Source organism: Leptonotus elevatus, chromosome 6, assembly GCF_054856555.1.
Source record: "Leptonotus elevatus isolate MCC_2025b chromosome 6, RoL_Lele_1.0, whole genome shotgun sequence".
NCBI classification, from domain to species: Eukaryota; Metazoa; Chordata; class Actinopteri; order Syngnathiformes; family Syngnathidae; genus Leptonotus; species Leptonotus elevatus.
This window is the reverse complement of record NC_141244.1, coordinates 17203051-17229670: the sequence shown is the minus strand read 5'-3', so window position 1 is coordinate 17229670 and position 26620 is coordinate 17203051. Positions and strand designations below refer to the sequence as shown.

The window sequence follows — 26620 nt, the reverse complement described above, 5'->3', positions numbered from 1 at the left end:
GTTTCCTATCTTGTCTATGAAAAGCCTGAGTTTGTTCCTCTTCTTGTATTTAAAATGAAATGCCATTTTTGTTTACGAACATTAAAAAATTCAAATTAAACCGTGTCCTCATCAAACTAAATAGCTTATCAGGCACCATCCCGCCTGCAAGTCAATGTTGAGGGGAATCACATTTTTAGCGCATGCGCATTTGGGGGGAACAAAATGAGCCGCTTTGGATTCTATTTCATTTTTCTCGTCTTGCTAATTAAAAGTCCGAGTTTGCTCCTCTTCTTGTGTTTTACCATTTTTGTTTATGTCCATTACAGAACACGTTAGCGTGTCAATACGAAATAGCACATCTGGTTGCGGATACACTCAATACTGTACAAAACAAACAAATGCCGTCGGTCCCGTCAGCCAGGGACCTCTCGGCCTTGCTGCACGGGTTTGTGCGTGGCTTGGCGTCAGAGGAGTGCGGGGCAGCGGGGTGACGGACAGCGCCGTTCCTGTCACGGAGATCGCCTAAACACGATGACAACATAGGCGGCGCTTACGTGACCGCGGCATGGATACGCACGAAGCGATTGATAAGAGAGCGCTATTAAACAGATACAAGCACAAACGTATACGCCGGACAACCCACGGACGTACAGAAGACAACGTCACAACAAGTAAGATCTTGTATTTTCTATTGATTTTAATGGTGTACTGTTGATGGCAGAGGTCCCCGGATAGGTCCTGGTCCTGGGACCGCTGCAGTGGAAAAATTGTTCCATGTAAAATACCACTAAATCGAAAAGTTGCCTATATTTTGGTGGGCAAAAGTCCTAATGTTGCGATTACAAAATCTGGGTGTGATTTTTTTATAGGGAGGAAAATATGTCATTTTATCAAAGTCTTCATAAAAAATAAAATAATAATAATAAAAGGCATAATCTTTACAGGTCCAAAGACATATTTTGTTGGGACAAAAAGTTTGAATCTCCAAAGAACAAAGTTGCATTTATCTAAGATAAAGTTATACTTTATTATGTTATTAATGTCCATTATGCCTTTCATACTGGAAAAGACTCCTTTATTCCTTAAAAATATAACTCTATAAATTTAAAATGTAACCTTTTGGAATAGAGAAAAAAAACTTTATTACTGTAATATTGCACATGTTGTTCTTTAAAATAATAATAATAATATTGATAAAAAGATACATCAAAATCATATCAGAGCTTTCATTTGGACCACTGCTAAGTTAGAAGGAAAAAAGGAATAATTAGTTTAGTTTGTTTTATTGGGTCCCCATTTGTTGGGAGGTTTAAAAAAAACAACTTTGCGGGCCTCAAAACGATAACTGGCAGCCCCCGGGGAGTCCAGCGACCTACGTTTGAGAACCACTGTCTATGCTTGAATACAATGCAGTGTTAAATTTGTTGGTTTAAATATAACCGGGCAAGTGGTACCTGCTTAGAGGAGGTGAAGCCAAGACTAGTGCACTACTGTTTAAAAAAGCAAGCCAAATTTTGGAACGCAACCCATAATAGCAAGGGGGAAAAAATCAACCCAACAACTGCTCACAATTTTTTTTTAATTAAACACAAATATAATCAGTCTGCTTTAATTGAGGACTAAGAAATCTGAGAATATTTACTGTTGAGTGGCTGAAATTAAGAGAATTTGGACAATTTTAAATTAAACAAGATCTGTAAATGATTAAGCAATCACCAAAAACATTCATCAATTAATTTGTTGAGTGATCGATTAATCATTGCATCTCTAGACTTAGATTTATTTCTCATGTTTCTCCTTTTAGGGTTGGTTAGGGGTTGTTGAAATACGGATATCCATATCTGGTGGAAAATAATTATAAAATTGCTTTTTTTGCCATGTTCTACAATAAACACGTTCTTCTTCTGCGCTGATACTCAACAGATCAGTTCATCCCGATGGGTCTTTCACTATCAACATGGCTGCATAGCAGGACAAAGAAGCATTCTCCTTCCCTCTCCTCTCTTTTCTGTTCTCTGGCCGTCCCGACCTCGTCTCGCCTCGAGGTCATTTTGAACTCCTCTCCAGTTTCTCCAGGAGACAGTCGCTCATGCTGGAGCTCTGTCCACGGCTCTCCTCACTTCGTGCTGTCTGCCAGCAGGGAAGAAGCGACGCGTTTACCTGTGGAGTTGAGCAGCGACGGGTTGAGGGCGGAAAAGGGGGTTAAGGACGGCCTTCACGTGTGGGAGGTGACGTGGAAGCCCGACCACAGAGGAAGCCATGCGGTCTTAGGCGTCTCCAAGCAGAACTGCCCTTTGCAGGCCTCAGGTTACAATGTACTGGTGGGAGCAGACTCCCAGTCTTGGGGCTGGGAACTCCAAAGCAATCAGCTCTGGCATGACAGACGAAGACAGGGAGCGTATCCCAATTCCCAATTCAGCCCGTCAGGTCAGGAGGTGCCAGTTGCACCTTTTCCCATACCTGAACGCATCCTCATGGTCTTGGATGCAGATGCAGGGACTCTTGGATTTGTTGTTGACAGCCACTTCCTCGGTGTTGCGTTCAAAAGCCTCCCCCGCGGTGTGGAGCTATTCCCAGCGGTGAGCAGTGTGAGAGGAGGAGCCTGCATACGACTCCGATACCTGAACGGCGCCACTCGTGAGTGTTTTTCTCCTGGTCATTTGGTTTCTCTAGAAAAGAAATAGAGATGTCTAAAATGAATTTTTTTTTCTTCTTCTCAGGCAATCCCCCGGCCCTGACGGCTTTGTGTGGACTCCTAATTCGCCATCATTTAGGTCTGCAGAGGCGAAATCAGGTGGACAAGCTTCCTCTTCCACCGGCTCTGCAATGTTACCTTCTTTTTAGTCATTAGTCTACTGTATACACATAATGGCAAACACTCTTCCATCACGGATGCTTACGCTCCAGACAACCACCGAAATAAGTGAAATCGACGATAGACATACCCTGTTTAAATACTCCCCAGGCATGTTTTTTTTTTAAATAGCATTTATGCCACTGTCTTTAAACACACTTTAATAGTATGACTAACACGTTCAAAAACATGTAATATATTGGCAGAGAGCAACAAGGGCATTGAATAAAAAAATACAAAATAAAAATAAAATATATATATTTATATATATATTGTACAAACAATGTAAGTGTACCTACCGATCCCTGTGTTTACAGTAAACCAAACCTGTTTTCATTGAAACTAACAAACCTAACTTTCTAATCATCTCACAATATACATAAAAAAATAAACTTACAGCCATTGCTTTCTGTCGGTGTAGAACACAGGATGATAGAGGATTGAGATATTCAATAATCTCTTTTGAATCCCTTCAGCAAAATTTAGGCTGATCTTTAAACACTTCCTGTTTTCTCTTCTTCCTTCAAATTTACAGTGTTAAACACAATTGTTTGCCGACACCTACAGGCCAAAAGTGGAAGTATGTCCCAAAACGAAGAACAAATTGAGTTAACTGGACCCAAAAAATCTGCGAAATAGCAGGACTGTGAACCCGGAACCCGTGATTAAGGGGGGCTTAATGTATTGACACACTAGGGCAGCAGTGCACAGTACTTTGAGGTTTTTGTGCTCCACATAAAATTATGTGGCAGTTTGGATCAGCCACAGTGTGGTAATAGTTCCACTCGGGGTGTGCAGGTTCCCGATAATGGTACGTACAAGAATCACTTGATTAAATGTTCAAAGTGTGCATAATGTTGTCTTACACTTGTTTTGGTCTGGTACAGTACATTTGTTGAGTACAGTTCAGTTGTATTTAACTTTAAAGCACAATGTATTTGCATTTCATCTTTTAGAAATGTTTGTTTTCAAACACTTAAGTTATAATTCTTATAATAACATTTATGTGCAATACATTTTAATCAAATCATTATACAAGTTATACGTTTTAATTTGGCTATATTTAAGTGCAGTGCTAAAATCTAATTTGGCAGATTACAGTGGTTTGCAATAATACATCGGAATAAAACCTCTGCTTCATTTTTGATGATCACAAACAACTACAGGCTTGCTACACTACTGTATTTTAAGGGTGGTCATTACTTGGAGATCGAATTATTTTTTTAGGTGGTACATGGTGTAAAAAGATTAAGAACTACTAAGCAATTAATCCCTTTGATAAAGAATGTTTTTTTAATGTACATATGACAGCTTATGTTATTTATTACAATTTACCTTAAAGGCTCTTGTACTGATCGAAGATATTTCTATTGGTCATTTTATGTCCATGGTAATATTATGTTTCTGTGTACAAAAATAAATAACCTATAAACATTGCTTTTGTGTGTCACTGCTTGTACTTCTCCATTCAGATAAGCCACTATCTAAAATACAGTATTTCCCATTGCATAAACAAATAAACCAAACAGGCATAGCGTTATCTCTCAGGAGTGGACACCATTCAGGTAATTCTATGCCAGTGATAGCACTGTTGAAGAAGATTTAAAGAAAAATAACTGAATATTCATTAGAAAATGTATATGAAATTGAATAATAAGCACACAACATTTGGAGTGTTGTGACTTCTAGGTAGGTGGTCTCTGGTAGCAAAGTATGCTTCTTCTTCTTTTTTTTTTGTTAATTCTATTAAATAGGGCAAAACGACCTTCTACCTTCATGTTTATTCATTGTATTATAGTTTTAAAATGTATAATTTTGAAAAATCGGATAAATAACGATGCCATTGCTTACATGGATTTGAGTGCCATGTGGTGACACCGTTGCCACGACAACGGTGGGAAGTGCCGTAAAGCGGCCCTTATCTGCGACACGAATGAATGTTAGCTCTTAGCTTAGCTACATAGCCACACAATTCGTATTTTTCGCTTTTTCTACAACGTTATATGCTTCATGTTGACATTTATCTGAAAGTTATCGATGTAAGTAGTATTTTTACATAAGTGTATTTTGTTAAGTTAAGTTTTATTTTTTTTGTGGGAATTCCTTTGCTAATTATCATCTAATTTATATGAATTGCTATCCAAAAGTTTCTTTATAATATCAATTTTTTTCCAGATTATCATCGGCAATATTATTCAGACCTTTCATGGCAGCGATGAGAGAGCTAGGAGCAGGAAGAGGTCCCGTCTTTGCTTCAACTGAGGAAGAGGATGACTCATCTGAGGTTTAGTCTAACTTCATAACGTTCAATCACACAGAAATGAAAATATAGCAGCGCTTAAACGCACACTTTAACGCATGTGTTCATCTTAGATTTTATTGAGTGTCTTGGCGCAACAGGGCCAAGTGGGCCTCTGTTTCTATGACAGCAAAGACTCTTCGATCCACTACATGGTGGACACACCAGATAACCACGAGCTGCACCTGCTTAACAGAGGTACAAATGACCCCATTTATAAGCTGAATTTTTATTAACTAAATACAACTTTTACCCCCCCCCCCCCACACACACACACTTTAAAAAAAAATGTAATTTAACCCTATTCAATTTTTAACATCACTTATGGAAATAAATGTTTACAGTATATTTAAGAACTTTTACTAATGTAACAGACACAATTGGCTACACCTCAAATTAACTTGGTATGTCGCCACTGTTTTATACACGTTGCATTTGTATTATTTGGGGTCAATTTGGCCCAATGCTGTTTCAGCTGTATAAAACCCTGTTATGAATATATTTTAGGGCCACTTCAATAGTAAACAAAATAATTTTGAGAAACTCTTACATACATATGGGTACAAAGCTGTTTGAGATTTAAATTGCTCGGGTCCATCAGTTTTATATGAACAAACAAATGTAAAATAACTTAGACATAAATATGGGTAGTTACAATCATTTTATTGGAGGTTTAAAGTGAACCTATAATAAGTGTCTTTATGGGCTACTTAAGAAGTCGATTACAATAAAGCAACATTCCTGGTGGATAATTTTCTGGATGGTGAATGGCTGAGGGTTTAGCTATATAAAATATAAGAAAATGTAAAGGAACCAACACACACATGGGTAACAATTTTGCTTATAATAATTTTATGATTTTACATTTTTTTATGACTTGGGACTTTTTTTCCCCGCTGTATGAAAATGTAACAAATCTACTTCGGGCGATTTAGGGAATCAACAAACAAGCACCCATGCTTGTTTGTTGACTGTCTAAATTTAAACTTCCAGAAAATCATTATAAATACTATTTATAATGATTTTCAGGAACTTTAATTTTTTTGGGATCAATATGACCCTCTGGATAAAACCACAGATTTATGTCCAACTTTTCTTTTTCTCTCATCACTATTCTTAACCTTTTAGTCATCCAGGAGATTTGTCCTCAAGTGATTATCACCAGCGCAAAGCAGGAGCGCTGCATGACCCGCTTCCTGATCCAACTTGGTGAGTCCATAGGAACAAAGCGTTTCGGCAAAGACAGAGAGAGAGAATGTGCCCGAGGACTTGTTGTGTTGTTGACATGGTGTATCAAACAAGCAGTTTCTGGGTCAAGGGAGCGATACGTGGCTCAGTAGAGCCCGGCAATGGCGGCCTGCAAGAGTGATAAAGGTTATTAGTTGTACACCAACTTGTAAGGTCCGACATAATTATTTTTGTCCAATTCTTCTCAGGTTCAAACCCAGACTTTAAACCAGAGGTGGTTATTTATCCACATCTTGACTTTGGTAAGAATACACTCTAGATTTAATTTTTAATTTTTTTTTAGAAAGTTTGTACAGAGCCCCAGACATGACATGTGAAAATGTTTTTGTTTTTTTCTAAGTTGTGGCAAAGGTAGTTATAATGTGCTCATGAACAATTTGGATGTCTTGGTAAGCAATTAGCCACAAAATACGCAATTATAGTCACAAATTTGGTACAACCTAAACACAAAGTACTAATTTATGGCCACCAAATAAGTATAATGTAGCCACAAAATACAAATTCTCATGAACAAGTTGGACGTCTTGGTAAACAAATGGAGCACACCTTCACTATAAACTGAAACACTACAGTATGTTGTCTACCTTATGGTTTCTTGAATGTTCAGGAATGATAGGAATATTATTTGTGTATTTTGTGCACAAATTATCCCTAATTAGTGGCGACAAATAAAAATAAAAAATTGCACGTTATATGTAATTTGTGGCCACAAATGTGTCTATGTCATGTCTAGTACTCTGTACGCTTCCATAAAATGTTCAGTTTTCATTTGGATTTTAATATGACAGGTCTTGAACTCAGTAAGACAAGGCTGCTTTCAGCCCATCTGCCTTTCCTCCCTGCCTCCAGCTCAGAGAGAGACAAGATGGCCTATCTCTCCTCCTGTATCTCCTTTGACTCACCCCTCATGGTGAGCCAGCTGTGAATGCGACATACCGGCTCATTAAGTGCCAGTTTTATGGCATTTAAGTATTTTGCGTGTGTCTGTGTATGTGCATATTGGGTGGTGGGACATAGCTGAGGGCGACTGGCGCTCTTCTAAAATGCCTGGACAGGAGGAGAGTGGGAGTTGAGCTGGAAGACAGCAGCGTTGCCGTTCCTATCCTGCACTTCAATGCCTACACACTGTAAAGCAGGCTTAAATCAACACGCCCTGAGCATCATTTTTCTGTAATGACTATTGTTTATTATATTCTCCAATACAGTAAGGGTGTGGTGTACATGGACAAGGAATCATACAGGTAAGTGGTCTCTGTTGGCCTACGTTGGCCCTACATACAATATAACCCTCAAATGAGCTGATTTAATTGTTAATATCGTATTTGGCTCAGTGTTCTGCAGATCTTCAAATCAGAGCTTCACCCTTCAGTGTATAAGCTTCATTCGGGTGAAAAAGAAGGATTCAGTCTTTATGGTACAACGGGAAAGCAATGCATAGAATCAGGCTTTTCACTGGCCCAGCCATATTACAGTCACACTTTACACTATCACAGCATCGCTGCTCGTCCCTGTTGTACCTTGCAGGAATACTGAATTGCTGCAGTTGCAAGTTCGGATCCAGACTGTTACGGTGAGAATCGCCAATCACAAAGAGAAAATAAGAAGCCCTTAAAGACCGTGTTAAGTGAATTTACTCCTCCACCCCAGTCAATGGTTCCTGCGGCCAGCAGTGGACCTCGCTGTGTTGCACAGGAGACAGGAAGTGATCCGCTTCTTCACGTTACCTCGGAATTCAGACTGCCTGAACACTTTGCGGACGTCACTACGTAACATCAGAAACATCCCAGTATGCCCTTTTTATTACTACATCTGTGATTGTTTACATATGCTACGTCATAAAGCCTGTTGGTGTGTTGTAGACTCTTCTGCACAGGATGTCTCTCTCACACACTAAAGTGACAGACTGGCAGAGTCTCTTCAAGGTAAAATCACTTTGCGTGGCTCATTCATGAGAGAAGTTTGTACTGTAGTGTGTGAAGCTGACTGTGCCATTTTCAGACGGTGTACAATGCAGTTTATATCAGAGACACTGTACGCCATCTTCCTCAGTCCATTCAGCTGTTCCGGGACATCAGCGAAGGCGTACCCGATGACCTCCAACACATAGCCTCTCTCATCAGCCGTGTGGTGCCAGATGAGATCTTACTTTGTTCAAGTTGCGCTTAAACACACACTTCACAAGCCTAATCCTTCCTGTTGCTGACATGCAGGTGGACTTTGAAAACAGTGTCGCTGAGAACCGCTTCACCATCAAACCAAACATAGATCCGGCAATCGATGAAAGTGAGTGCGCCTGTGTGGTATTAGTCTTTTCTACTTATGTGTTTCGTAACATTCATTGAGCCACAGCACGATGCACTTCCTAAAAATAAAAATGTCACATAAGGTTTATATCATCACGGTTGGGCGGAAACCTCATATGTCCAAAATGTGGTCAATTTAATAGTTTTTCACAAATCAATACTATAGGTCAGTCCCTGCATGGGCCTGTTATTTTAGACATATAAATAATCTAATGTGTCTAATGTTCAAACTGATGTGCAGTAGCAGAGTGGCTAATGATAACTACTAATCAGCCGTATGCTGCTTTTCTCCATCAGAGAAAAGGCAAATGGCGGGTTTGTCAGACTTCCTGACGGATGTTGCAAGAAGAGAGCTGGAGCACCTCGATGCCAGCATTCCCTCCTGCTGCGTCATCTACATCCCTCTGGTCGTTTTCTTCTTTACAGTTTCTTCACCAAAATTGATTTTTTTTTTCTTCTTTCATTCAGCGTATGTAGCTGAATACGCAGACATATTGCGACTCATACATGTCTCTCCCTCCAGATCGGGTTCCTGCTCTCTGTCCCGCGGCTGCCTAACATGGTGGCGAAAGATGATTTTGAGTTACAGGGGCTTGAGTTCATCGTGAGTTTGCTGTATTACCATTACCTATAAGCCATGTTTCAAATGGGATAGGCTGTAGTTCACCCGCAATCCAAATGAGAACAAACGCTATAAAAGAAAAGTTTTTTGAAGGGAGAATCTCCCAATCTTCTGAAGTCCTGTTTTAATGCCACATTGACAAAATAATAGCACCTTAAGGCATTGTTGAATAGCAAAGGTCTGCCAGAATGCAGCTCAAATATATCATAGCTAACGTCAATATTTTGTATCTCTTGTGAATGCAAAGGAGTATAGTGAGAGTCCATGTGCCTCAATTGCGTGAACACTATAATCAGCAGAAAGAAGTCTCAATCTAGACTCATCACTTATGTCCATCCCTAATAGGTTGGAATTGCTCCAAGAACGTTGCCAGATGTCATCCGACTGTAATTTGTTGGATGTAGGATCTTAAAGTGCTTGAAGGAGGCAAATAATTTCTGTGAACAAAACATCTATACCTCAGTTGAAGCTGTTCACTCATTGATTTTGCAGATGATAAATGTTAAGGTCCTTGCTGAAACAGCTGAGCACTTTTATTTCGATTGTATGCTCACTCGCGTATATATACTGCTCGCGTCAATGTGCGCGTGTTGTGTTTCAGTTTCTATCAGAGGATCGCCTGCACTACCGAAGCCAGAGGACCAAGGAACTCGATGACCTCCTGGGAGATTTGCATTGTGACATTCGAGGTTGTTTACTCTCTCACAAACACAAATTATTGTTTAAAATGCTCTACTGATAGTAAACGGCCTCTTTCCACAGACATGGAGACAACTATCATGGCTCAGCTACAGAATGCCGTTCTGGAGAGGAGCGCTGCCCTATATAAGGTTGCTGTGCATCAAAACATGCCTGGGATGATGTGCACTCACTGGCCACAACATTAGGAACACCTGCCAATTCCAATGGAAAGAGATGGGCAGTGTGATGGCTATAATATTCATTTGTAATTCGTGTCATGAGAAACTTAATATTCCAGATGTAATACACCATTGCAAAGTACAGACACTATAATAACATTTTTAAATACTGTAAATAGCTACCTGACAATATAGCGGGCATTCATTGTTGTGGAAATGTTTGCTAAGTTGAATCTTATTCTAAGTTTAAAAAACAGTTCCTCATCCCTGATTGTTCACATTGCGAAGGTTCTGGACCTTGCTGCTGAGCTGGACTGTCTGATGGCGTTGAGTAAAGCCTCCCAGGAGTACGGCTACACTTCACCCAAGCTCGTCAGCCGCAAGGCAATATCGATCGATCAGGGCAGGTTGGCGCTTGTCACGCAAAATAAAGGATTTGAATGATTGCAGTGGGAAGAGATTGTTTTTGCCTTTCAGACACCCACTGTTGGAGGTGTGTTCACCTGTGTTTGTGGCCAACTCATTTGAGAGCTTTGAGTCACAGGGTAGAATCAAGATCATCACTGGGCCCAACTCATCTGGAAAGAGCATCTACCTCAAGCAGGTGAAGAAGTTATTTTTAGAGTAAGGAACCATATTTGGAGCATATATTTAAACATATAGTAGAAAAAAACGGCATTGTTATAGTGGACATTAGAACGCACTGCAGGCAATGTTCATGGTGTGGTTTGTTTTGGGTCAATCTTTTCTGAGACCCAACTCAAGAAAAGATAAAACTGTTACCCCCCCAATGGATATTATGTTATGTGCAAAGAGTCCATTTTAACCAACCAGTCATCAAATAAATTTGTTTTGTACAGGGGAGGTCCTAAAATTTTTTGACGAAACAGCAACAAAAGCCAAAATTGTATACCAAGATAATAATGTCATAAATAGAGTAAATATTTGTGTGCAAAACATTTGTAGGCCATTAATAGACAAAAGGATGTACAGCAGTAACCGAGAATCCTTAGCTTCTGCTTTGCCTTGATAGATCTTCATCATTATTATTATTATTATTATTATTATAATTATTATACTTTGTTCTACTATTTAGCTTTTAGAAGCCACAGCAGAAGTATTCGTGTTAATGTTGCTCTCTGTTTCTGCCTTACATTTAGGATTCACCACTTCCAACAACTTCCTCACAAAACACGTGACGATAAAACATGATTGTGGATAACCTATAGTTTCTCCCAATCATATCAAACCTATATCGGGATTTTTATCGGTACATTTTCAAATAGTGTTCATGTTCTAGAGTCAATCTCATGATGTTATGTTTAGACTACTGTTTTTCGTGCGTCATTTGTCGATATGTGTTTACTAGGTCGGTCTGATTGTGTTCATGGCTCTTATTGGCTCTGATGTGCCAGCCAAGGGTGCGGAGATAGGCCTGGTGGACGCGATATTTACCTGCATGCCGGGCAGAGAGTCTGTGTCTGTGGGCCTCAGCACCTTTATGATTGACCTTAACCAGGTTGGTATACGCACGCACACTAATTCACACTGTTGTGATGCGTGTGTGCAAATCAATTAAATTTCCCTACGACTGGTATCCAGCTCATTCCTGCACCCACTCTCCAACTCTCAACATTTTTCCACAGGCCACAAACACACCCACACAATGCGGCAACAGATTAATAGTTGTATTTTTTTCATTTTCCAGATGTCCCAGACTCTCAACAGCAGCACAGGCAACTCATTAGTCCTCATCGATGAATTTGGAAAAGGGACAAACACCGTAAGGCGAACAGGAACACATTTGTCTACATCCTCATGAACGCAAAACTCTTGAAACCAGCCAACATGTATTGCAGAGCTATAGCATAAGATTGATCACAGTCACAGACCAATTGTAACATTTAAATACCATTTGCACAATCCAATGAGATCCAATTACAAGAGCTGTATATGCTCAGTTCACTGTCAAGGAGGTTTTCATTTAGCATTCTTTAGTTCAAAGTTAATACCGGGAGAGTTTGCAGTGATGTAGAATGACACTTGTCATCTATCCATTTTCTATACAGCTTATCCTCATAGGTCACATTATTTTCTCAAATAGTGGCCTTATGTGATAGTCGCCCTGCTCCAATTAATCGCTGGGTGCATTGTGCACTTGAATAAATACAAATAGGCACAGTGGATTTGTTCTACGTGGGACAAACATAACCCAGCAACCATTGGTGTCCTGAAAGTGATGAGAAAGAAAGTCACATCGAGATCTACTCTTGTTTGTGAGAAGCCACAGTGCAACATTGTTATAGTATGTAGCATATTCATTACACTACAATGTAACTGCACTGATTTAAATGAAATAGCATTTCAGTATTTGTTGAAAATGATTGTAATATATATCGCGAATAAGTCATTATTGAATTTTTTTTTATTTTTTATAAATGGAAGTGCCTGGTACTCTCCAGTTAAGTAAATACATGAAACAAGTGTTCTCACTCAAACTCATTTATTTAAAGAAACCCCTAGAACAAAGCTTCACACATTGTAACATATTCATTTACAAAACCTTCATGACATTTGGTGTCCTAATAGCACAAGTTGAACTGCTTTCTCTGTGTGTCTGCAATAACATGCGCAGAAGGCAGTTTTTGTGTAAAAGAGTATGTTCTGCCTCAGAGTCAACACAAATGGGAGCTTTATTACCGGCAAGTGCTAAAACTAGCGCTCCCTGTCTCGGCGGCAACATTTACACCTGAATACTTGCAGATCTAAACGACTACAGACTTTTTATTGGACATTTTAGCTGTATCTAGATGCACTTATATTATTGCCGTTAAGTCATAGATACAGATAAAACTATGATGATAATGAAAAACGAGCAACTTTTCTCTTAAACAAAAACGCACATTTCTTCTGTTATCTTATGTTTGAATTGTTTTGACTGTGCGCCATGTCAAGCACTCAAGGCTTTGGGTGATGCCTTTATCGCGACTTGAGACTTCACTCCAGTGTCCTTCTTATAGGTGGACGGCTTATCCTTGCTGGCTGCAACCATCTCTCATTGGCTGAAGAAAGCCCCTGTAGACATTCCTCACATCCTGCTGGCCACTAACTTTCACAGTTTGCTGCAGCTGGGCCTCTTACCCACTTCCAACCTGCTGTCTCTTCTGGTACTGGCAGATGCTCTCACTGCAATATTTAAACATCAGCCTGGAGCATTTGAGTGCATGGGGTGGGGGTGGGGTGCGGGGGTTATGCTAGCAATATAATGTGCTGCAGAGCTTTGGAAACGACAGAAGCAGCCATTGATTGGGTCTAATGATTGGTTTCACCTCATAAGGACGTAGACGTGATGTTTGTGTTTCAGACGCTAGAGACAGCAGTAGATGGGGACGAGCTGGTGTTTCTTCACCAGTTGAAGGAAGGCATCTGCCAGTCCAGTTACGCTGCCAATGTGGCGAGGCTGGCTGGCCTCCCTGCCAACCTTGTACAGAGAGGGGTGGAAGTGTCTGAGCTCTACAGGACAGGAAAAGCCATCAAGCGTGTTGATAATGTGACATCAGACGAGCAGGCCAATAGGTTTGTGCAATTCTTTGTTTAGACAGCCTCATGGGGTGTGTATTAGACATCCTGGTGTGTGCGTTCGGCAGATACAGGGCTGTGGTGGAGAGATTTATGAGTCTGGATTTGGAGGATGACAATCTGGACGTGCAGCGCTTCATGAAAGAGGAGGTTCTGCCCTCTGCTGGCCAGCTGCAGAATACCTGAACTGTCATGCTACGTCGCCAAATAAGGTCCCAAAAACTAAACAATTCTGATGCTTTTGTAGTTACTGTTCATGTTTACAAAGTTTGAAGTTGTTATACTTAGAAAATGGTTTTCCACTGTTTGTTCAATTGTCACATCACTATCCCAAAAATAGAAAAAGGTTCCCCACCGTTGCTTTATTTAATGAAGTCAAAAAGTATCTGGCAAAATTGTTCATTTATGTTGCAACAGGCCATGCAAAAACCTGTGCCACAAGTGATTTGTCATCTTCACTATGTGGGTGTAGTCCCCCCCCCATATTGGCAGTTCACACAGATTGAAATAAACGTTCGCTTCTCAATGTGTCGAGGCCCCTGTGATGCACCAAGATAGCAGGAACGCTATAGTGATCCACAAAAGTGTGTGAGCTGTAGGTTTCAATGCAGCATTGCAGAAGTGGGTGTCGCAGCAGTGTTTGGTCATGACGAAGACGGTGTTGTTGGAGAAGAGCTCCACGCTGCTCTCCACATTACACTCCTCTGCTTTTACACAGCCGAGTGTCTTTACATCCAGGACTTCAGCTGAGGGGGAAAAGGTTTTGAAGCATTCCATTATTTGATAATGCAACTCAATAGAAAGCCGTTCAAGTATTTGTGTGATGTCCTCGCTGTTCGTAATGGAATCGTGAGACATTCAAACATGAAATATGAATGAATGAATGCAATTTATTTCCATCAGTCATAAAAGAGAGAAAAAAATACAACACACGGGTCAGTCATAAAAAGAAACATACAGACCGAAAAGGCATAGGCAGAAGCTCACGCTTATTTTCGCCTATCTTAAACTTGCAGGTCTCTGGACCTCGAGGACCGGAATTGGTGAACCCTGACTAGAGCTTCACAAGTAGTAGTAAAATGTATAGTAGTTTTATTATGCCAAAGTTATCCTGTTAGTGTACAGAAACATCATACATTAGTGGGAAGCAGAAGAGAAAAAAACGTATGTAGAGTAAATTTTACTCTAAACAGAGTCTATTTGGTCCCACTCTAAACAGAGTAAAATTTACACTTGGAAGAGAGTAAAATATTCAGACTAAATTGTACTGTCTTCCAAGTGTAAATTTTACTCAGTTCAATTTATTGTGTAGGAAACAGGTGTTATCATCATGCACTGAATTGTCTTACTAGTGAGGACAAAGAGTGTAGTTAAGATTTCAAGGATATCAAGCAAATGCTCCATCCAAGAAACCCACGCAACGCACCTGCCTTCCCTCGGCCCGTGAAGCATCGCTCCCCTAGGCTGCAGTTGGTTTCCGTGGTGTAGCAGGCGTCCCAGAAGCCCAGGTCACAACGGAAACACTGCAGCACCTCCTCCTCGTCCTCAAACCCCGCCACGTCCATCATCTGATCCAGCTGCTCCTCTTCGTCACCTGAGCCCACACAGGTACTGTTTTCGGATTCACTCTCACATACAGTGGCCACAACACGTACTGAACACTTTATTAGACATTCTGCTCCAATGAGATTCCATACAGGAGGTGGGCTAGTAAATACAGTTGGGTCCGCATTGCAAAACTAAATTTGGTTTATTTTCCAGCAGCAGTCTGGAATTTGTTTAGGTGATTTGTGTTGTTCGGGGATGGCTCCGGGAGTTTTGGGCAGCAGCCTGTTTTAATAACCAGGCAGATGCTGGCACCAAACAGAAAAGAGCTGGCATCGTGTAATGAGCGCTTAGCCCTCCAAGAATGCACAAGATAATTGATCTGCTGTCATTAATTCACTTTAAAAGTCCCGGGCTACTTCCCTTATAATTAGTTATGTATTGGCATATTGTGTGTGTAAGAGAGACAAAGCAGCAGTTAGGAGCAATTTGGGGTTTTCCTTGCAATTGTGTATAGCTGTTTTTACTAAAGTGTACAAATGTGATACAGTATACAAACCCAAATTCCAGTGCAGTTGGGATGTTGTGTAAACTAAAAATAAAAACAGAACACAATAATCGGCAACGCCTTGTATTCAACTGAATACACTACAAAGACCACATATTTAGTCATTGTTTTTTGTAAATATTCACTGGTTTTGAATTTAATGCCTGCAACAAGTTCCCAAAAAGTGGGCACAAGGGCCAACAAAAGACTGGGGAAGTTGAGGAATGCTCAAAAAACACCTGTTTGGAACATTCCACAGGTGAAGAGGTTAATTGGAAACATACTGAAGACCACTAAAGATGGTGATAACAGTGACAAAACAGCTATTGCCCTTATTCTAATTCAGTGTTGTAATGTTATTTTATGGTATAACCATCACGTGCCTCTGCTTTAAATCTGCCTTTTGAAATAATACTGAAAAGGGCACATCCCAATACCGCTTGGTCAGTGATTGTGTGTGAGATTACGTTTGAGCGTATAAAGCCTTTTAGCCCATTTAGTGGCTGCTTGAGCTTAGGAGATGAGTTGCCGTGAACTCATCATCCCTCCTCATCTCGTTAGCCGGACCAAGGTCTGATCTCAGCAGAAACAATAACACGCCGATTGTCCACTGTACAGCATTTCTAATTGTCAAACTTTAAAATTGTAACTGATAAATGTAAGCTGTATCTTACTACAACTCTTTAAGTATCGAACGAGTTGATACTAAATATTGTATAGGTAGGTAGCTGCTGGATGAATGCATTTGAAAAGCAACATTTGACATTTTTCCCCCTTTCTGTACTACACTAAAAATAAGACTTACTATTTATATATATATATATATATATATATATATATATATATATATATATATATATATATATATATATATATATATATATATATATATATATATATATATATATATATATATATATATATATTATATATAAATACATAAATAATAGTAAATAAATAAATAAAGAGCAATGATGTCAAATCGGTAAAATTACCGAATGAACAGCTCTCTGGAAAAATAATAATAATAATAATAACAAAATAAAAAAAATAAAAAGAAGACTTACTAAATTAAGAATACATAATATTCTGTATGTTGCTCTAATATGAGTATGTGTAAGTATTAACATTAATATATGCAGCAGTCTGGTTACTACAAATACATATCAACAACTAGAGTTAAGTGACTCCGTCATATTAATGACTCGCTTCCAGATGTTCTTACCTTGAGCATACATGAGCATGATGACAGCCAAAACACAGAACACGAGCCCTTTCATTGTCAGCGGGATACTTTTCCTGTTGTTTCCTCTGCGAGGACTGCGAAATAGGCTGGAGGGTTTCAAATTGGATTAGTTAGTGATGCTTTCCGATCAGCACTAATCAGATGCTATATACCTGAAAAACGACAACCTGTCCCAACAAGTATGTGCTTGGCCACCAAGAGGATGTTGTGTTGACTCCGATCTTATAATTGCCTGTTTGGTTTATTAACGTTTTCCAACATGTGTGACACAGAAATGGCTCACTTAAGCTCTGTGGAGGAGGAGGAGGATGACGGGAAAGCTTGTCCCTCATTATACCAAATTGTTCTATTGTAGGCGACATTAAATGAACATTTTAAGGCTGGTTGCTTCTCACCATCACGTTTCTTTTTCTTTCCTCACGGCCTGTGTGTCTGTTTCAGAGCAGCAAAACTGCATGTGTCCTGAGTCAGCGCTCATTTAAGAGGCTTACATCCTACTGTCCGTCTGCTTAGATACACACTAACGCACACACAAAGTGACACACACACACACACACACACTAGGAGGTGGGGGCTTGATTCAGTTATATTCACAATGCAGCATGAAAACTGCATTGCTTGGATTATATAACTGGCGGGCGTACGCGTGTACATAAAAGACTTCAAAGCATTTTTTTTTTTTGCTCATCTAAATTAGTGCTGCAGCAGTAACGTATGCTGGAATAGTCCAGTCAGTCAATTTTATGATTACTGCTTTTAAATTTGATGTGAGGCGTTTATATGGAGATGTCATGACAAAAAACTCTGCTTGGAAACATTTGCTGACACATTGTGTGGTGAGCCTGTGCTAGAAGGATTCCATACAAAAAGTAATGTGCAGTGATTCAAATATTCAGAGTAAATTTTACTCAAAAGTATTTTTACTGTGTGCGTCTTCAAGGAGAGATTTTCACAAAATATTACTCGTTTATTTATTTATTTAACTCATTCACTCCCAGCCATTTTCACTGAAGCAACCCCCTTCGCCCACTGCTGTTTTACTGGATTTTGACTGATGTTGCAAGGCCCTCAGAAAATTGTGTTCCATTGCTATAAAACATGGAACCTACCAAAAGAAAGATTAGTGTCTCTTCTTTCATCAGGAAAAAAACCCCGTCTGTTTCCGTTTTGCAGCAAATAACATTAGAATATAGCTAAGTTTATTATTATTCATTATTCACAAATCTGTGTTAAACTAGTGTTCCGATACCGTTTTTTGGCCCCCGATAGCGATACCCAGTTAACGCATATCGGCCAATGCCGATACCGTTTCGATACCTGGGTTGTTATTTTTTTCAACGTGAAAAAGCTGCCCTGCCATTGGTTGAGAGCATTCAAGGGCCAATAGGATATTCTAGCTTGGCATGCAGTGAACACGTCTTACATCAGTGAACGTTGTGCACAAGTAAAACTCAAGATGCTGCATCCAAAGTCCTATATTAGCGTCGGAAATAATAGTATCGGCATGTTACTTGTTAGTACTTGTCGATGCCGATACCGGTATCGGAACAACACTAGTTAAAACAGTGGGGGAAAGAGTTTTTTGCAACATGGCCCTCATTGGCCCTGGTTGATCTCTTATACTCTGCTGCCACCTGCTGGCAGTTTGTTGTAATAACTGCCATTGCTTTAAGCGAACTCTTCAGGTCAGAGGCTGTATCAAAGTATTCTCTATGCTCTGGCATGAAAAACATTTTTTTTTAAAAGTATAAATGCATTTTTGGGACCATGGCACTATTTAAAATAGAACGTTTTAATACGTTTTTGGGAGCAAATGAGTTAAAGTAAAGTCACTCAAGGGTTGGGGAAACAACCCACAATTTCAGGTTGGATGAGACAATCTACCTCCTGAGCCATGCCGCTCCTCCTGCATGTTAGTATATCGCTCGTGTCAGCTAGAATCTTCGTACCTCCAAGAGGCCAAATGTTTTTTATTCTCCTTTTGGATATTAGCAAATAGTAGGAGTGGCATAGCTCAGGTGGTAGAGTGGCATGCTGAAGGTTGTGAATTTGTTCCTCAACCCTTGTGTAACTTTTTTAAAAATCAATAGTAAAATGTACTCCAAAAATTCCTTTTAAAATTGACTTTGAATTTCTGAGTGAAAAAAACTCATGGGATGGGACAATTCTCTCATGCACAGTAAAAATACTTAATATTTTACTATCTTCCAAGTGTACATTTTTGGGGGGGCTGAAATATTTTCTTCTTCCTCGGGGGGCATAACAAAAAAATAACTGAGCATCTGACAATATAACTGGCAGTCGTCCATTAGAGTGGAGGCCACTCATTATATTGCTTAACATTTGATATGATTCCCCACTAAACACTTGTGAGAAATATCGCTGAACTCGTTGGTGGACTGATAACTTGAGAAGGGAATTCTTGGATGTCCCATGCGGTGTTACTGAGAATGACGTGCGTGTGCGTGCATGCGTGGCATCTTTCTGAGCAACTCGTGCGAAGGAGGCTGGCGGCTTGTTGCAAGATGCGGTCGCACCTTCGCCAACTTCGCGCCGCCGCAGAATCATAGCATATCTCAGCACAGCCTGCCCACACAAAAAGCCTCCGCTGTGTGCTCGCGGGATGGAGGGATGCAAATGACTTGTACACTTCAGCAGTGAGAAAACATTCACTGAGCCTAAAGCGGCTATTAAACCCCATCCCTTATGCAGCAAGCAGAGGAAGCATAAAACTGCTCACCTGCTGGATTTTTAAATAAAGCTTACTATTGAGATGATAAGAGAGATGAAAAGGTCAACATGGCGCGAGAGCCAAGCTTTCATCACTTTTGCTGCGTCAGGGAAAACTCAATAGCCTCATTGGAACCCCCCCACCCCCCTTTTTTTTAATGCCATCCTTCTTTTCCATCCAAGCTCTAATTGAAATTCTTTAACACCTCGCCTGACCACACTGAAGGGAAAAAGAGAACGCTAAGCAACGGACATTGTGAATTTAAACAAGATTGCAGAGCTGGTATTTATAGCTTGGCTGTAGGTGTGGAGTGAGAGGAGTGTGGCCTTAACAAACTATTTCTTGTTTGGACCAAGAAACCATTTCCTCAGATAAAGACTGGATTATTGGACGCGAGAGATAAGATACAGACTCATTTGGCACCTAATCTGCCTGGTCCTCTTAAACAGAACCCCTCTTCGGGCAAAGCCCAAGCACATGGCGCAGGAAGTGTGCATCGTCTGACATGACATTCATTTTGGATAAACTCAAGTCCTAAAAAGGTGTGAAAAGGAGAAGCTTTGTGGAGTTTGGCTCAGCAAAAAAAAAAAAAAAACTTGGGTCAGTGAGGCATTAGTGAGACTTCAGCTTCTTTTATACTGCCTGTAAAAAAAAATGCAGTTTTTCATTGTTCTGTAAAAAATGACAGTTAAATAGGGGTGATGAACTGGACCCAGCAGTTTTTCTGCCTTTGGAAGTATTTTAGGAACAGTAACAGTAAAGTCAACATAGTTACACTCATTCCTGTCATCATCGGGTTCGTAAAGACCAAATGCGGGTAAATGCTTCTTAGTAGGGATGTTCGGTACCATTTTTTTTTAGACTGATACGATATTCAAATCTTCAGTACTCACCGATACCGACACCAAGTGCCGATACCAATAATACTTAAAATTTCAACAACAAAATTGACAGTTTTTTTTAAAGTCCTATATATCCAAATTATAGCAAATTAACTTAAAATTGCTTGAAATTAATGGCAATTATATTCTTCCAATTTGCTTATAAAAGTCATTAGGCATAGAGCACACAATAAAAGGAATTTCACAAAATAGATAAATGAAATCCAGTGGCCAGGAGGAAAAAAAGTCCCAATCAAAATATGTGGTTGTAAAACTTCCTTTTAAGGAATACAGTAGGGCTGCAACTATCAAGTATTTTAGTATTTGAATACTCACCTGAAAATTATATCGAGTACTCAAGTACTTGGATACTACACAACAAAAAGTCCTTTTCACATAACGAAAAACAAGTTGGCTCAATGGTTTTCTTTTTATTTTAAATCACCAGTTTATTTTTTCAAATTGTACATTTACATTATACGCCAGGGTAGTGATTATGCATTTATGAATTTGGAGCAGTTGACCAGTAGGCCTAATAAGGCAAATTGAATAGGGTATTTTTAAGGCATTTCATTCTTTTGTGTTAAAAAAAAATAAAAGAAGCTTGTGATGAATCTGCAGACACGAAACATTAGCTACTGGAGTATTGTCCTACACAGGCCACATCTTAAATCGGGAGCTCGTTGAAACGTAACGTGGCAGCCTTCACATCACGCTAAAATAACATATACAACATATTCATGCATCGTGTCGTCCGCTCCATTCATGAAACTTACCCCCACGCCAGCCGCGGTCCCGCCTGGACCAGGTTGAGTGGAAGGGAGGGGCATCCGCCCGACGCAAGCGCCACTGCCGGTCGTCCCGCAGCTTCGGTCCGGCCGGGTTCCCGCGAGTCGGCTGCACCCTTGGCCGAGTGCGCTCGCTCTCTCCGGTAATGATCCTTCCGCAGGTTCACCTACGGAAACCTTGTTCGTCGTCGCCATTTCCGCATTCCGCTCGCACCTTCGATTTATCTTTAATTCCTTGGTTCCCGCTGCTTGAATCAAATAAGTAGCATCCGTTTCTTCTTCCTTCCCTTGCGTTGGTGATGTAAGTGGCTAAATTAAAAGTAGCCCGTGCGTCAGCTACGCTAAAGCCTTAAATACACGAGTTCTCGATGCAGGAAAGTATCGATATCCGTCGCGAGTGCCGATACCATGAACTCGCCCATCCCTACTTCTTAGTGCACCTCATATTTGGTTATTTTTGAGGGATTTCTGTGTAAAACAGCTTTTTTTTTAAGGTGCCTTCCAGAAAACGGTCAAATCTGACATTTCCGACCAGGAAAGTGCATTAAAATTTTGTGGAGGTCAGTGCAGTGGAAGTCAATGTCAAAAATTGAGTAACTTACCCGGGAAGGACTAGAACTCTGAAAGCTGATGTAAACTATATTTATCTGTATTTATTGGTGATATAGAATTTGTCACAACCTGTACTGCTTGGAAAGCAGCGTGAAAATAAATAGTTCCAGGCTCACTGCATGAATGGAAAAACAAGGCCGTCAAAAGCATATGGTTTGTTGTTGGCATGGCCGCTAACTTAAATACACTCAGTTTTGATAGTAGGCAACATGCTTACAGAGATCGTCAGACATGTTTTTTGTTTACTTTCGGCTGAAAAGATCCAACATCGTGAGTTCCATGTGGGATCTGTCCAACTTCCCAGCAATCTGGAATGTAGTATTAGCAACGGCACCCCACTGAGGCGATGAAACATTTACAAGACAAACATCTGTTCGAGGAAGAGAGGTGTTCCTCGGGCCCCTGTGAAAACGATCAAGGCTCGGGGAGCGCAGGGCAGGTCCGTGTGTGAATGTTAATCTCGCTGGAGTTGTCTGGGAAGGCGGAGGAGAAGTGAGGAACGGACGGGTCGGGGGAGGACGAGTGAGGACTTGGCTCTTGGTGGTGCAGGACTTGAGCCAGAAGTGTTGACTTCTCATCCTTCTCGGCCCCGTCCTCTGCATCCAGAGGACGCGGCGGTGATCTGTTGGTGTCCTCGATGTTCTGGCAAGTCAAAGTAAGAGGACCGGGGAACAGACTCCAGTCGTGATTTGAGAGCGGGAGAGTAAAGCACCCCTGCTCCTCGTCTCGGATCTCCCACTGTTCCTGACTACTGAAGCTGGCCTGCTCTTGTGAGTCCTCCCAGCCAACATCTCCCTTCAGGTCCTCCAGGTCGTCGCACGTCTCCAGCCTGTGTACCTCCCGATCCCGGTTCTCGTAGAGCAGGGTGGCGGCGCAGATGAAGATGAACAGGCCGACGCCCATGACCACAGGCCCGGCCAGTTTCATCCTGTCCACGTGGCTGGATCCTCGACCGCCCGTGGGCCTCGGCGCGGCGGACACGTACCCGGCCACGGCCACGCACATCCCCGCCAGCACCACCACCACGCCCACCATTAGCCACGCGCCCGGGGCCGAGCGCAGGTGAAGTTGGGTCCGGCTGGCGTCGCCGTCTTTTCTCAGGTGACATGCTGGGAGGCAGGTTGCCGGTGATAACTGGGAAGAGAAGGGGCTGCTGACAGGACTGCTGGCGGCTGTCATACTCTGGTTCCAAACTGTAAGACAAAGTGTGCCGCTTTTGGAAGAAGTGAGGGCACAACAGGAAATAGCTGCTTTAATAGGACATGTGCTGACTTAATGAGACGCCTGTCCTCTGTGGAGCAGCAGCAGGATCCCTTACCTCATAGCGGAACATTAAAACGATCACTGATGACTACATTAGACAGGGGAAGTACCTTAAAAGATCTTGCAAATGCCAAGTCCATTTTGCACACTTTTGATTGGCACAGTCAGAGAGGTCTTCATTTGAAATTATGGCCATTAGGGGTGTGGCCAAGAAAATCGATTCTCATTTAGTACGATTCAGAATCGATTTTAAATGTCCCAAAATGTATTTTATCGAAATTATTTTATACTGTCTTGCCTTTGTCTGTGTGTGCCTTTATTTGGAGCGATGTTCATGTTGTACCCGGTTTGGCCACTGAGGGGCAGTGTGGTTCCACGCGGTCTAATACACTTAAGTTGTAGCCACATTAGAGAGTAGAAGGAAAAAGTCACGATCAAGTTATCCCAATAAAAGTTGTTTTTTTCAGCGTCTAGCCGTTCTTTGAGTGATAAAAGTGCCGCGAGTACCGCGCTAATTAGCATTAGCAAGTCAGACTGGAGTAGATCATTATAATTCCTTACACATCTAGAGATTGAAGCAAAAATCATTGTCAATCAAATCATTTTGAATCAAAAATCGTTCCTAATCGAAAATCGATTCCGAATCTAATCGCAGACCCAAAAATCGGAATCGAATCGTGAGACATTCAAACATTCCCACCTCTATTGGCCATAGCTCATCTGTAGCAACTTGAGATTTGGAAATCTACTGTAGGGTTTTGGTTCAAGTCTCACTGTTGACAAAATGTCAAACTCGTGACAAGTTGCTTCAGAGATGCTCGTCTGTGTGCGATTGGTTGGTCGGTACCTGATCAATGAGCAACTGTGATGTCGTTTTCAGTCGACAGCAAGTCACAAAATGACCGCCCCCTGAGACAAATAAAAAGGGGTGGATTTTGCTGCTTAAAAAGGAAGTCAACACCTCCCCCAAAAAATCTTGACAATAATATGTTCTATGCAGCCCCACTAGTATAAATAAGGTATTATGGTTAATATCGCATTGTGGAATATGAATTAAGCAGCAAAAGAAGAAGGCGGCCATTTTGCCACTTGCTGTTCACCAAGATGACATCACAGTTGTTCAGGTCTCAGGTAACAACCAATCACAGCTCAGCTTCAGAAAACCGATGAACTGTGATTGGTCATTGCCTGAGCCCTGAGCAACTGTGATGACATCTTCAGTCGACAGCAAGTGGCAAAATGGCCGCCCCGTCAGATGATGAAAAACAGCTGGGTTTCGCTGCGTAACTCATATTACACAAATGTAATATTAATCAGAATGTCGTGTTTAGACTTGTGGGAGAACATGCAACATGTTGCTGTAAATAATTTTTGGGGGTTGGCTTTCCCTTTTAAACTATTTAGTCAAAAGTAACACAAATTGAGTGAAATAGCTAACCCAGTGCTGTGTCCCAGAAGAGACCAAGCAAATGCTGCACCCTTTAAAATGTTGGGTTAAAAACTGCACTGACTTTGGTCAATTTGACCCAACTTTTTGACCCTCTTTTGGGGGTTTTGTGCAAAATGACCCAGAAAGTTGGGTCAAATTAACCCAAATTAGCGGGTCGGTCCAAATTTGACCCAAATGATATTGTTTTTAACTCAGCAGTTTTAAGAGTGTCTGTTATTTGTACCTAGTGTGCATTTGGGTTGAGGATTTGACCCAGCAAATTGGGTCAAGATTCTGATCAGTTTTTACACCAGATGACCTTCCTGACACAACTCACTCATTTTGGCTGTCCACGATTTGAACCCCAATCCCCTTTTTTCTAAGTTTGCGGTACCCATGGAGACATTCAGCCCCCAACAGCTTGTAAAAATGTTCTTTGAATTTACTTTTGTCAAAACTGGTGTACTGTTTTAGATCTCCAGCCCACCCAAATCCAATCTTCAACCCAATCTGCTGTATCAAAATAAGGGCAGCACAGTGAAACGGTGGTTGGTACGTCCGCCTCAATACGTCTGATCAATTAATATTAGGAACCACTGAACTAATAGACGCCTGGCCCACTATCTGCAGTAGTAAATTAACACCACATTTGCTGTTATTTGCTGAAATGAGGTATCGTCTGCCCATTCATCTGCTTTTGTGTTCTTGTTTGTACTTGTTTAAACAAACACGTTTCTTCCATTTTTTGTCTTCAATTCAAATTTATCATCGGAATTTACAAAAAGTACATCAGTTTTCCTGGTCGTCTCAAGTGCGCAACACCATACCCCCCCCCCCCCCCCCCCCTATCACTGGACATGATTTGACCCCTTTCAGAGGCAGTCAGTGGTCACTTTACCGCAATCATTCCCAAGTCATCATTTAGCCCCAAGCAGCAGAACATTTAATGTGCGAGGGAGATTGGGTGGGGGGGGGGGGGGGGATGCTTCAAGGGCACAAAGTGTGAGCGTGATGTAGCCATCAAAGGGCTCTTAGCGGCGTTGCACTGTTGCTCGCTGCACTGCAGTTGTTCACACACACAAAAAAAAAGAAGGAAAATTTGCCGACTTGCCTTGTTTTGCTCCTCAGTGCAAATCATGGTCCCCACTCAACAAGCATCAGTTGCCTCCTGCACTTCTCCACTCCAATGTCCTCTTTTTGGCTTTTCATGCTCAAATGGAGACTTTCCTCTTCTTTCCGCTGCTTGCTTCTTGCCGCGCTCCACACCACTGTTCAACTGAAGCTCTTTTTAAAAATATATATATAATTCTTGGAAGTAACTGTTGTTACAAAAGTGGTGCAAAGCTGCTCTGCCTCCCCTCGCTCGGTGTGCCTATGAGCGCGCGCGCGCGCGTGTGTGTGCACGCGTGTGTGTATGGAGGAGGGGTCGTGGGAATCGGGGGCAGTCTCACGGTGATTCGTGTTATTCTTGGTGGTTGACACGTTCACATTGATGTAAAAATATATGGACTTCAACAAAAAGAGTACTAGCATAGCAAAGCGTGTGTTGCACTGTAATGTGGCTTTGAATTTCTAGTAATCTGATTTCATTATTTTCCGAAATCAAGTTTGCAAACATATGGCAGTGCTGTGAAATGACAAACATCAATTATGTCAGATTTGTGTGTCTTATGAAGAGGACCGTGTTCAATGCACTTAAAAGGTGCCATTTTGAATTACAAAATGTGTGTAAAGCAGAAAATGAGTTTCGGAGACTTGAAAAGAGTTTTGTTTTTTTCAAAGCAAACCAGTGTGTATTATTTAGCGCCATCTAGTGGTGAACTAATAATTC

The 26620-nt window shown here is 41.0% G+C and overlaps 4 protein-coding genes across 8 annotated transcripts; 2 read left to right on the top strand and 2 right to left on the bottom strand.

Annotated features, from left to right (window-relative positions):
- The first annotated feature begins 200 nt into the window (after positions 1-200).
- On the top strand, positions 201-4273 carry LOC147172341 (SPRY domain-containing SOCS box protein 2). The gene is made up of 3 exons (XM_086078688.1): positions 201-653; positions 1906-2619; positions 2703-4273. Exons 1-3 carry the CDS (start codon positions 548-550, stop codon positions 2831-2833), a joined length of 951 nt encoding a protein of 316 aa, XP_085934814.1. The 5' UTR covers positions 201-547; the 3' UTR covers positions 2834-4273.
- A 464-nt stretch (positions 4274-4737) lies between these two features.
- On the top strand, positions 4738-14273 carry msh5 (mutS homolog 5). The gene is made up of 25 exons (XM_086079075.1): positions 4738-4875; positions 5012-5120; positions 5210-5333; positions 6264-6344; positions 6572-6625; positions 7172-7293; positions 7401-7510; positions 7589-7624; positions 7715-7797; positions 7908-7953; positions 8031-8169; positions 8243-8305; positions 8382-8510; positions 8594-8666; positions 8984-9093; positions 9210-9290; positions 9910-9997; positions 10071-10138; positions 10457-10575; positions 10646-10772; positions 11538-11687; positions 11877-11951; positions 13189-13335; positions 13533-13744; positions 13816-14273. The coding sequence occupies exons 2-25, from the start codon at positions 5043-5045 to the stop codon at positions 13931-13933; spliced, it is 2433 nt and encodes an 810-aa protein (XP_085935201.1). The 5' UTR covers positions 4738-4875; positions 5012-5042; the 3' UTR covers positions 13934-14273.
- Positions 12655-17542, bottom strand: LOC147172339 (sperm acrosome membrane-associated protein 4-like). 5 transcript variants are annotated; one of them, XM_086079077.1, is made up of 5 exons: positions 17238-17542; positions 17065-17171; positions 15852-15884; positions 15174-15341; positions 12655-14493 (listed from the first exon to the last, which is right to left on the bottom strand). In XM_086079077.1, the coding sequence occupies exons 2-5, from the start codon at positions 17117-17119 to the stop codon at positions 14270-14272; spliced, it is 480 nt and encodes a 159-aa protein (XP_085935203.1). In that variant the 5' UTR covers positions 17120-17171; positions 17238-17542; the 3' UTR covers positions 12655-14269. The 5 variants fall into 5 exon arrangements, with proteins under 5 accessions (XP_085935203.1, XP_085935204.1, XP_085935206.1 ...); XM_086079078.1 differs by having other exon boundaries at positions 17253-17542; XM_086079080.1 differs by lacking the exon at positions 15852-15884.
- Positions 17543-22118: 4576 nt separating this feature from the next.
- On the bottom strand, positions 22119-26170 carry LOC147172338 (uncharacterized). The gene is made up of 2 exons (XM_086078867.1): positions 25901-26170; positions 22119-23290 (listed from the first exon to the last, which is right to left on the bottom strand). Exon 2 carries the CDS (start codon positions 23274-23276, stop codon positions 22512-22514), a length of 765 nt encoding a protein of 254 aa, XP_085934993.1. The 5' UTR covers positions 23277-23290; positions 25901-26170; the 3' UTR covers positions 22119-22511.
- Positions 26171-26620: the final 450 nt, after the last annotated feature.

Coding starts and splice junctions, on each gene's coding strand:
- LOC147172341 (XM_086078688.1), top strand. CDS start 548: ATGGATACGCACGAAGCGATTGATAAGAGAGCGCTATTAAACAGATAC. Junction 654..1,905: donor AGAAGACAACGTCACAACAA/GTAAGATCTTGT, acceptor GATACTCAACAG/ATCAGTTCATCCCGATGGGT. Junction 2,620..2,702: donor ATACCTGAACGGCGCCACTC/GTGAGTGTTTTT, acceptor TCTTCTTCTCAG/GCAATCCCCCGGCCCTGACG.
- msh5 (XM_086079075.1), top strand. CDS start 5,043: ATGGCAGCGATGAGAGAGCTAGGAGCAGGAAGAGGTCCCGTCTTTGCT. Junction 5,334..6,263: donor GCTGCACCTGCTTAACAGAG/GTACAAATGACC, acceptor TTAACCTTTTAG/TCATCCAGGAGATTTGTCCT. Junction 11,688..11,876: donor TTATGATTGACCTTAACCAG/GTTGGTATACGC, acceptor TTCATTTTCCAG/ATGTCCCAGACTCTCAACAG.
- LOC147172339 (XM_086079077.1), bottom strand. CDS start 17,119: ATGAAAGGGCTCGTGTTCTGTGTTTTGGCTGTCATCATGCTCATGTAT. Junction 15,885..17,064: donor CATGCTCATGTATGCTCAAG/GTAAGAACATCT, acceptor TTTTATTTTTAG/TTTACACAACATCCCAACTG. Junction 15,342..15,851: donor CCAACTGCACTGGAATTTGG/GTTTGTATACTG, acceptor GTGTGGGCTCAG/GTGACGAAGAGGAGCAGCTG.
- LOC147172338 (XM_086078867.1), bottom strand. CDS start 23,276: ATGACAGCCGCCAGCAGTCCTGTCAGCAGCCCCTTCTCTTCCCAGTTA.